Source organism: Lepus europaeus, chromosome 19 (assembly GCF_033115175.1).
Source record: "Lepus europaeus isolate LE1 chromosome 19, mLepTim1.pri, whole genome shotgun sequence".
NCBI classification, from domain to species: Eukaryota; Metazoa; Chordata; class Mammalia; order Lagomorpha; family Leporidae; genus Lepus; species Lepus europaeus.
The window spans coordinates 9,873,694-9,884,292 of record NC_084845.1 but is presented as its reverse complement, the minus strand read 5'-3'; the positions used below and the strand labels follow the sequence as shown (position 1 = coordinate 9,884,292).

Below are 10,599 nucleotides of genomic sequence, written 5' to 3'. Positions count from 1 at the left end.
CTCACCTGAGCGCCCGTCGCACTGGGCTCCTGTCGCCACCAGCAAGACCATCTCCTCTTGCTCCAGCTGGGCTATCAGGTCAGGTTTGAAGGGCTGGTGTGCTGTGCAAAAGGTGAGGGTAAAGGGTTTGAAGTTTGGGGACGTGCAAGCTTTGTCACAATCCGTCACCACCAGACACAGACACCTCCCTCCCAGCCCTCCCCTCCCCCGCCTTCACGATTTCCCTGCCCGCATCTCCTCCCAGCACCAGCAGCTCTGCACACACACGGACCTCTCCTCCCGCTCCCCCACACGAGCAGGCTGCAGGGCACCGTCCACGCTCCTGCACACGGCTGCCTGTAGGGAGCAGGCCCGGGGATGGACACGGCGGAGGAGCAGGCCCACAGTTCTCTGAGCCACGGTCAACCCCCCGCCCCCGAGCGGTGCCATCATCTTGCATTCATTCTTAGCTATGGTGTCGGAGAGTGTGTTATTCCTCACGGCCTTGTCCAGGTTTTGAATTCTCTGCCAGTCTCATGGGTGAGAAATGGAATTTGAGGATAGCTTTAATTAAGATTTCATTTTCCATGAAACTGACCATTTCTTCAGGTGCGCACATATTTATATGCATGCGCACTTGCACACACACACACACACACACGGCCAGCTCTACTCCCTGACACCAACAAGCAAAGCCGCCATCGTGGCCACGCCCACACCCAGCAGCCAGACCTCGCCATGAAGACACAGTCCCCAATAAGAGAAACGGCTGAGGCCAGAGCTGGGCTAAGGTGCAGCACACGGGGCCGGACCACAAAGGAAGGGCGCGCTCAGAAGAATGTTGGGGGCACACCCCAAGGCACGAGGGCACAGGGGCCGGCTCAAAGGAGCCCAAACTGGGACAACTTTAACACTGAAATAACTGCAGCAATAAACCCTACACAGTTCATTTTGCAACTACCCCGGTAGAGAGCCCGGCAGCTGAGAGTCAGCCTTGGATACTGGCTCTACAGGGGGACACTTGGGATGCCCCCCGGCCACTGCAGGAGGGGAGAAGCAGTAACGACACAGAAGAGAAACGACCTCTTGACTGGGTGATCAAAATTCACACGGCCTGTGAAGCAGGAACGGCCACCGTGCGTCCAGACACAGCACCCTCAAGGGACACACTGCAGCTCTGAAGCGCCCATCTGAATGGCTCGTGCGGATCTAATTACGGGGAAACATTAGGAGTGGCCAATTAAAATTGGGGGGTGCATAAAAGTTAGGATGCAACCTGAGACCCTTAAACCCCATATCTGAGGGCCTGGATTCAGGTCCTGGCTCCACCCCCGATTCCAGCTTCCTGCTATGCGCACCCTGGGAGGCAGCGGGTGATGGCTCATGTGCTGGGGTCCTGGCTACCAACGTGAGAGACTCTCGGTTTCCGGCTCCTGGCTTCAGCCTGGCACCCCTGGCTGCTGCGGACATTAGAGGAGTGAACCAGAAGAAGGAAGACCTCTCTCTCTGCATTTTTTTGTTTAAGATTTTATTTATTTGAAAGGCAGAGTTAGACAGAGAGAAGGAGATACAAGGAGAGAAATCTTCCATCCATTGGCTCACCCCCCAAATGGCCACAATAAGCCATGGCTGGGCCAGGCTGAAGCCAGGGGCCAGGCTGAAGCCAGGAGCCAGGAGCTTCTTCAGGGTCTCCCACGTGAGTACTCGGGCCCAAGGAGTTGGACCATCTTACATTGCTTTCCCAGGTGCATTAGCAGGGAGCTGGATCGGAAGTGGAGCAGCCAGGTCTCGATCCAGCACCCACATGAGATGCTGGCATCGCAGGCAGTGGCTTAACCACAACGCTGGCCCCTCTCTCTGCCTTTCAAATAAGGAAAATAAATTTAAAATTTTTTAAATAGAGAAAAGGGTAACAGTATTCAGAACACGTCACTGCTGTAAAAGACAAACACCATGGAAATATTCCAGATTAAGGGAGGCTAAAGAGACAGGACAATGGCTTAGACTCCAGACTACAGGTTGTTCTCAAGGGAGAAAGATGCGCTCTAAGGAACGTATAAACGGATTTCCAAAAGTTCATGGCAAATGGAATCTAAAGATAACGCACACCTTCGCTGGACTTTCGGGTGCCTCGTAATTGGCTCTATGGGTAAGTTAGAGCACAACTCACGGATCAGACAGAGTACTGCTACCTGTGCCGGGTATCTAACAGGACATTCGCGTTTCCACAACACAGACTTCGCAGTGGAGGACTACGCACACGCAAAGGCAGCTCTGGCCTTCACCTCGGCTCCTGGGAGGTGATCCCAAAGCCCGGCTCGGACAGGAGGGTCCTTGTTCCCGCCAAGGCCTCGGTCCAGGGCAGACGCTGACTGGGATTTCCGGTGGGGGCCTGGGGCCTCGTGTTATCGCCTCCCCTCTAGAGGAGCCGGCATGTCCGGTCAGCCACGCAGGAGTCACCCACCCTGTGCCGCTGAGTCTTAGTCAAAGCTCTGGACGCCAAGGCCCGGGTGAGCCCGCCTGGCTGGCAATGCCTCCGGAGACTCTCAGAAAGAAGGGGCCAGGCTTATGCAAATGACCCTGCAGTGGTTTGGAAAAGCATCTTCCTAAAGATACATCTTTATCCATACAGTCACGTCTAGAGCTTCTTTTACTTCTGCAGCTTTCTGTGAGTTTCACATTACTTACAAATATACTGTTAAAGCAACAAGACAAGGGGCCAGCGCTGCGGCGTAACGGGTAAAGCTGCCATCTGCAGCACCAGCACTGGGCGCCAGTTCGAGTCTCAGCTGCTCCACTTCCAATCCAACTCCCTGTTGACGTGCCTGGGAAGGCAGTGGAGGATCCTTGGGCCCCTGCGCCCATGTGGGAGACCCAGAGGAAGCTCCTGGCTCCTGCCTGACCCTGCCCTGGCCATCTGCAGCCATTTGGGGAGTTAATCAGCAGATGGAAGATCTCTCTCTCTCTCTACTTCTCCTTCTAACTCTGCCTTTCAAATAAATAAAATAAATCTTTTTTAAAAATGCCTCTCAAAACTCGAGTTAATAACTATTAACACTGTAAGAAAGTGGCAGTGACTTTACTAAACCCACTTCGAGACAAACCGCGAAGGGGGCGGGGCCCCAATACGCCTACCTCCGCCTGTGCCGCACACGGTCACGAGACTCTCAGCCCCCCACCCTCAGAGAACGACCCCCAAAAACGAGCACACACACACACACACACACCCCGCCAGGCGGCTGCCGCTGAGACCCGAAGGGCGCCGTCCTCACCCACGGAGAGCAGGTTCCGGAAGTTCTCCAGCATCACAGCCCGGTACAGCTCCCTCTGCGCGGCGTCCAGCAGCCCCAGCTCCTCCTCGCTGAAGACCACGGCCACGTCCTGGAAGGTCACCATCGCCTAGGGCAGCAAGCACGAGCCACAGGGTGGGAAGCCGTCTGCTGCCGCCTGCGCACCTCCCGGGATGCTAATTCCACCCCCTCCCCCCAGGGCCGCTCTTTCAATGGCCGCCCCCTGTCAGCACTCCGCCCCCTGCAGCGAGTCCCTGCCTCCTGGGCTACCATGTCGGCCCTGTTACTCATGCTGCTCTTCGGCCCCAGGAGAGCTCACACACACACTCACACACACACTCACACACACTCTCACACACACTCACACACACACTCACAGGCACAGCTCTGGGCAGCGGCGCGGCCTCACATCCGGGCACCCGGCCGGGGCCCGGCTGCGGAATCGCAGACAAGGTTCTTCTGCTCTCGTCCCAGTGGGGCCGCGGCCCGCCGGGATCTCCCTGGTGACGGGAACGCCTGCCTGGCAGGGCTCTGGTGGGGCTGAATGTGCGCACGCCGCCTGGGGAGACTCGGAAACCTGCAGTTTCCCTTTGAGGGGTCTTCCTCGAGGCTTGGTCCCTTGTTCACTGCTCCTGGGAAACCCCCAGGCCAGCTGTGGAAGGGAAAGGACTGAGAAGGGAGAGAGGGAAAAGCTCAGCGGCAACTGTGGGTGAGGCAGGGCCTGCGGCGCTGGCATCCCACATGGGCGCCGGTTCGAGTCCCGGCTGCTCCACTTCCAATCCAGCTCTCTGCTGTGGCCTGGGAAAGCAGTGGAAGATGGCCCAAGTCCTTGGCCCCTGCACCCACGTGGGAGAACCGGACTTTCAAATAAATAAATAAATCTTTAAAAAAAAAAAAAAAAAAGGAGAAACAAAACCTATGAAACCAAGGCTTTAAAACTCAGGTAAAGGGCCGGCGCCGTGGCTCAACAGGCTAATCCTCCTCCTTGCGGCGCCGGCACACCGGGTTCTAGTCCCGGTTGGGGCACCGATCCTGTCCCGGTTGCCCCTCTTCCAGGCCAGCTCTCTGCTGTGGCTAGGGAGTGCAGTGGAGGATGGCCCAAGTCCTTGGGTCCTGCACCCCATGGGAGACCAGGAGAAGCACCTGGCTCCTGCCATCGGAACAGCGCGGTGCGCCGGCCGCAGTGCGCTACCGCGGCGGCCATTGGAGGGTGAACCAACGGCAAAAGGAAGACCTTTCTCTCTGTCTCTCTCTCTCTCACTGTCCACTCTGTCAAAAAAAAAAAAAAACTCAGGTAAAAATAAATCTACTGAAAAAGAAAACAAAAGTAACAATGTTATTGCTACGTCCTGCGATAACGATGATTTCTCTTTATAGGTTTTCTTAATCCTCTATAATCCGCAATCATTTCCAAAGCCCAAACATGAACTTAAGTGTTTCAGATAGAATCCAGCCACGCTGCAGATGACGGGGCCGCGCTGTGAAGCAGCGGGCCAAGGTGCACCTGTGGTGCCGGTGTCCCATCTGGGCGCCAACTGGTGTCCGGGCTGCTCCACCGCCTGGCCCAGCTCCCTACCAACGCATGCGGGAAAAGCAGCGGAAGACAGACCAAGTGTTCGGGCCCCTGCCAACCCACACGGGAGGCCCGCAGGCAGCTCCCGGCTCCTGGCTTCAGCCGGGCACAGCCCCGGCCGTTGCAGCCATCTGGAGATGGCTCTCTCTCTCTCTCTCTACATATATAATATGTATATGTATATATATGTGTGTGTATATATATATATATCCATGCCCCCAATAACTCTTACTTTCAAATAAATAAATATCTTTTAAAAAGCCGCAGATGTCTACAAACACTTTTCAAAGTGTCAAAGCGTATTCACAGCGTTCATGGTCCTCTACGAAGACGCAAACAACGCCTTCTCTGCCTGATCGCAAACACATTAAGAACTAACGCAGCCCAATGAAACTACCCGGATTCGAACGGCAGCTCCCGGCCTGGAGTAACGTACACCGCGCCTCGGTCTTCCCGCCTGTAACGCGGGGATGCCGGAGCCGCGAGGCCCTCCTACGGCTCTCGCTAATTCGCATACAACTACTAGAATAACATGCGTGTCACTGCGTGTTTCCTTCATGGCTCAGGCCCACAACTCCCCAAGGAGGCTGGGGGAAGTGGAACTATAACGGCAACCCCAGCCCCTCGCTGGCGCAATCCTCTTAAACCCAAACGAGACCAGGAGGCTCGGCTCACAGCGGCCGGGCAGGGCGGGCGGCGGCGGACAGAACCCGCGGGACCCCGGCCCGGCCAGGGACGCGCCACACCTGAGGCGGCTCATTCAACGGGGACCCGAGCCCGCCCTTCGCCCTGGGCGGGTTCTCCTCCCCCAGGTCGCCGGCCTGGCCGCTCCGGGCTCACAGCAAGACGAGGACGGAGCGGCGTGGGCGCGCGGACACGGAGACCCGGCAGGGCAGGGCTCACCTTTCTGAGAGGAGCCGAGGCCGCGGCCTCGCACACCTGGGGCGGAAGTGACTCTGCCCACAGCGGCCGCCGGGACTCCGCTTCCCAGAATTCCCTTCGGGAGCGGGCACCCGTGGCGGAAGTGAGCCTAGGGCGCAAAGGTCCCGGACTACATTTCCCAGAATTCCCGACGGGAGCGGGCACCAGGCCTGCGGCTTCCGCGGCGGAAGTGAGCCTAGGGCGCAAGGCTCCCGGACTACATTTCCCAGAATTCCCAGACCTTCCTAGGGCGGAAGTGCCGGCAGCCATGCTGCACGCCTGGGTTGTGTTTATCTACATTCCCGCTGGGAACGAATTCCGAAACTCCGCCTTCGTGCGGCAGGGCGCGCCGGAATTCGCAGCATTCCCGCGTCTTTCCCAGCCGACCGTGCGCTGACGGCACACCTCGGCTCTGGCTTTATTCTCCTTGGGTGCGGATGCTTCTAGAACTCTGACAAGCGCCACCTCTACTACCACAGGGGATTCCTTCCGGGACCGCAAGTGAATGGACGCCGGAGCCGGAGCCGGCTCCCAGAGGAGCAGCCCGTGTGCCCGCCTCTCCGTGGCTTTCGCTGCTGAATATGAATGTGGGCGCTGCGGCCGAGGGGGACAGCATTGACCGGAGACAGAGCTCCAGTATGGGGAGCGGGGATCCTGCGTGAAACCTCTGAGCTGCGGTGGCATCACCGGTGTCTTGTGGAGGGAGGGAAGTGGGAAAGGTGACGGCTCAACCCAGCAACCTTCAACAGGGAGAAAAGGAAAGAGAAAGGTGAAGTGCCCACTTCTCTGCTGGGCGCCAAATACCCGGATGATTGGTCCCGTCACACTGACAAGTTAGCTGTGGTGGGTGTCGTCTGCGGCTCTCACAAGCCCGCCGTGCCCTGCCGAAGCACCCAGGCCACTGTCGGGCCGGATTTCTCACGGTTCTGGATTGGTCTGATGGCTTCCATGTTGTACTGAAACCTCCATACTTTCTGTAAACGAGAAGCTCAGTCTAGAGACTGAATGTTTGCCACGAATACGGCACATCCGATGCTGGAAGTGGCTGGGCAAGGTCACACGAAAGCTCCCCCTGGGGTCCTCTCAAGTTCTGGGCAGGTACTCTCGCCGAGGGGTAAGAGAAAAAGGTACAGCAGCCATTATGTGAAAATGCTCAATGATTATGAGGAGAAACCATGCTAACAACACTGTGGAGTAGCTGTTTTTAATAATTATCTTACAGTTTATATATTATTAAAAGAGGATCAATCTGACAATAGGTGAAACTTTTGGACAGAAAATGTAAAAATACAATAGGCGGGGCCACTGCTGTGGCCTCAGCTGCAGGGCGGGCATCCCAAATGTGTGCTGGTTCAAGTCCCAGCTGCTCCACTTCCGATCCAGCTCATTTCTGTGGCCTGGGAAGACAATAGAAGATGGCCCAAGTGCTTGGGCCCCTGCACCAGCGTGGGAGACCCAGAAGAAGCTCCTGGCTTCGGATCAGTGCAGCTCTGGTCATTGCGGCCATCTGGGGAGTGAGCCAGTGGATGGAAGACCTCTCTCTCTCTCTCTGTCTCTACGTAACTCTGCCTTTCAAATAAATAAATATTTTTTAAAAAGCTACTTGCCCCATTCCACACTCACAGAGGTAACTGGATCTGCTAAGCCCCACGCCAGCCAGAAGCCTTTTTAAAGGTAGAAGACAGCCCTCCGTTTCCAGGACTGGCGTCAAAACTTTGCATCGTGCTCTGTTTGTTTTTTCCCCTTCCCAAGCTGTTTCTCCTCCAGACAGCTACTGGGAGTGCTAGCCAACAAGGAAAAGGAACAAACGGGGCAGTGCTGACGCAGTGGGACATCCCGTACGGGTGCCGGTTTGTGTCCCGGCTGCTCTACTTCCCATCCAGCTCCTTGCTATGCTCTGGGAAAGCACTGGAAGATGGGCAAGGCGTTTGGGCCCCTGCACCCCCGTGGGAGACCTGTTAGAAGCTCCTAGCTCCTGGCTTTGGCCCCGGCCCATCCCCGGCTGCTGAGTCCATTTGGGGAGTGAACCAGAAGATGGAAGATCTGTCTCCCTCTCTCTCTGTAACTCAGATACACAAGTAAACCTTATAAAATAAAAAAAAAGTTTCTTCAGGAAACTTCCTCCTACTCCCCCATCTCCTGAGGGCTCTGCTCAGATACACCATGCATTCACTATCATCTAGCAAGCCTTTCCAAACCACCTTTCAACTCTGTCAATTTTCACTCCTTACCCTGCTTGATTCCTCTAAATATTGCCAAGTTTATAATTTCCTTACCAAAAGTTTCCTATTTGCTCTTCTATCAAGACTGTACAAAGTAGTCCTTTCTCTACACCATGATTAACACCATATATTTCCAGTAAATTTTTTCAAGATTACATGTAATTTTTTATTTGTAAGGTTTTTTTAAAACAGAGTTACAGAGAGAGGAAGAGGCAGAGAGAGAGAGAGAGAGAGAGAGAGAGAGATTTTCCATGACTGGTTCACTCCCCAGATGGCCCCAACAGCCAGGAATGGGCCAGGCTGAAGCCAGGACCCAGGAGCTTCTTCCAGGTTTCTCACATGGGTGCAGGGGCCCAAGCACTTGGGCAGCCGTCCTCTGCTGCTTTCCCAGGCCATACCAGAGAGCCGGATTGAAAGTGGAGCAGCCAGGACTCAAAGCCCCTTTGCCGCAGACATGATAGGCAGCGGCTTTACCTACTACACCACAACACCGGCCCCAACTTATCATTCAACTTGATAATTCGTAATCACATTTCCATACACTTACTTGCTATACCTATTGCTTCTTTTTGCACCTGCTCTTATTCCCTGTTGCATTCACACCCACATTCCTATCGGGGTTTCATTATCCACGATCTTCCAGGATTCATATTAAGGACTTTAAGCATAGCGTTGTCAGCCCCGTTTGCTGTGTGTCTTCTCTATCTTTATTACGGTGACTTCAGCGTAGGGCAGTCGACGTTTGTCTAGACTTGCTCATTACTGCAGCTGCCTTGGCTGCGGCCTTGTGCACCCACTAAAACAACCAGTGTTTCCCTGGGTCATCGCTGTTCTAAGCATTTTAAAAGTCACGACTTCATTTAACTCACAACTGCTCTAGGCCAGCCATACAAGTGCACCCTGGAAACTGATTGACAGAGTAAGTAACTCGTCCAACACTACACAGCTAGGAAGGGCAGTGCTGATTCTCGGACCCAACTAAAGGGCCAGGGGAACCCAAGAATCCATCACACCCAGCAGCTCACCCCCGGGGCCCTCCCTCTACCAGCCCCCCCCCCCACAGCAGCACAGCCGGAGGGAACGGCAAACACCTACAGCTCCCCCCTCCCCTCGAGGCGAAGGGCGGGGCTTTCGTTGGTCCCGCCTCCAGGCTGAAGGGACACAGAGGCCTCTGGGACTGGAGTCTCCCCTGGGGGCAGGAAGGCCAAGCCCCCTTGGGGCGGAAGTTCTGAGACTGACTTCCCAGAATCCTCTGTATAGCTCTCCTTGGTTCCTTTCGCTCTAGTTTATCCAAAACAGTGAATCTTCTCAAGAAGCAATCAAGGGATCAAGTGAACTTCATAATCTCACGCTGACAAACAGAAGGAAAGAGTGAGGGCCAGAATGTTCGAGAAGGGAAGGGGCAGGAGGGGAGGCTCACTGGCTGCATCGGATGCCCTCTGGCCAGGGGCTGTGGGAGCCACACACTCGCCCTTCCCTGTAAACCTCATCGGCTGCAGCCTGTTGCCTGCCCGTGCGTCTCTCAGCAGCCAAAGCTTTTCCTTGTGCTCGTCGGGGAGTCTGCCCAGTGTGCAGCTGATCCCCAGCAGGTGCAGCACCCACGAGGGCCCTGAGCGGTCTCAGGTTTCACCGGGAGAGAGAAGCAAGCCCGCCCTCCGTGCGTCTCTCTTTGTGAGGACACTAACCCCACGGATCACGGATGCACCCTTATTGAACCTCATTTCCCTCCACGAAGGCTCCACCTCCAAATGCAGGCACTCTGGGAGTTGGGGGGGGGCAACCTCTGACTGCTGGGAGATGAGCCTGTCTCTCTGCTCCAAACCTCCAGGTGAAGCCACGCCTGTAGTGCTGGAACCCCGGGCTTTGCAAGCCACGTGTCTGCTTTGCCAGGCAGCTCCGACCCCTGGGCACCAGCAGGCTCTCTGCTAGGCTAGGGAACAGAGGAGGGGCTTCCTCCTTGGGGTTTGCTCCCTATCCTCTCACCACCCCAGGATCATCAGGTTCACCCGGGCGGCGGCAGCCACAGCTCCTTTCCCTGGTAGATCCTTGCGGCCGCCTTCTCACGGAGCCCACCTCGCACACCCGGCACCAGCCAGGGAGGGGCCCCTCAGCACACAGCAGCCCCCGGGGCTCCTCCTCCGACCCCAGCCACCCCAGCCGGCCAGCATGCCGCTCCTCCTGGGTCTCTCAGCTCCACGTCCACGGGGCCCTCCCCACAGTGCCTGAGCTCCGGGAATTCGGTCTCCACCAGGCTGAGGGCCACTTCTGCCATGCCCCAGAGTTCTCTACCCTTTCAGTCTGTGGCTAACAGCTTTCCCTGGTTAGCAGTTCTCTGTACTGCATTCTCCCTGTTCAAACAGCTGGCCTTGCCTTGCCTTCTCCCGGACAGATCCTACCTGGGGCAGAAGAAAGGAGAAGCACGGAGGACATTCCTGGTGGGGTCTGTGCCACTCGGTGCACCACCCACCTGGTGCACCACCCACCTGGTGCACCACCCGTGGTCACACAAAGCACCTCCCAGTCCCCATCCGCGAACACCCGCTGAGTGCTGGCAGGAAGCTTTCTACAGAAAGCACCTCGCACAGACAAGCCTTCCTGGCTTGCATATGCACAT

At 56.2% G+C, this 10,599-nt stretch overlaps 1 protein-coding gene across 4 annotated transcripts in view; it reads right to left on the bottom strand.

Annotated features, from left to right (window-relative positions):
* Positions 1-5,819, bottom strand: part of LOC133747790 (zinc finger protein 235-like) — a 61,765-nt gene extending 55,946 nt beyond the window's left edge. Inside the window, exons 1-3 of one of the 4 annotated variants that reach the window (XM_062176111.1) lie at positions 5,746-5,819; positions 3,207-3,378; positions 6-101 (exon numbers count right to left, since the gene is read on the bottom strand). In XM_062176111.1, coding sequence (XP_062032095.1) covers positions 6-101; positions 3,207-3,375 — 265 coding nt within the window. In that variant the 5' untranslated portion in view covers positions 3,376-3,378; positions 5,746-5,819. Of the gene's footprint in view, positions 1-5; positions 102-1,062; positions 1,189-3,206; positions 3,379-5,745 lie in introns of those variants that run through there. The other 3 variants (XM_062176112.1, XM_062176113.1, XM_062176115.1) reach the window with 3 other exon arrangements.
* Positions 5,820-10,599: the final 4,780 nt, after the last annotated feature.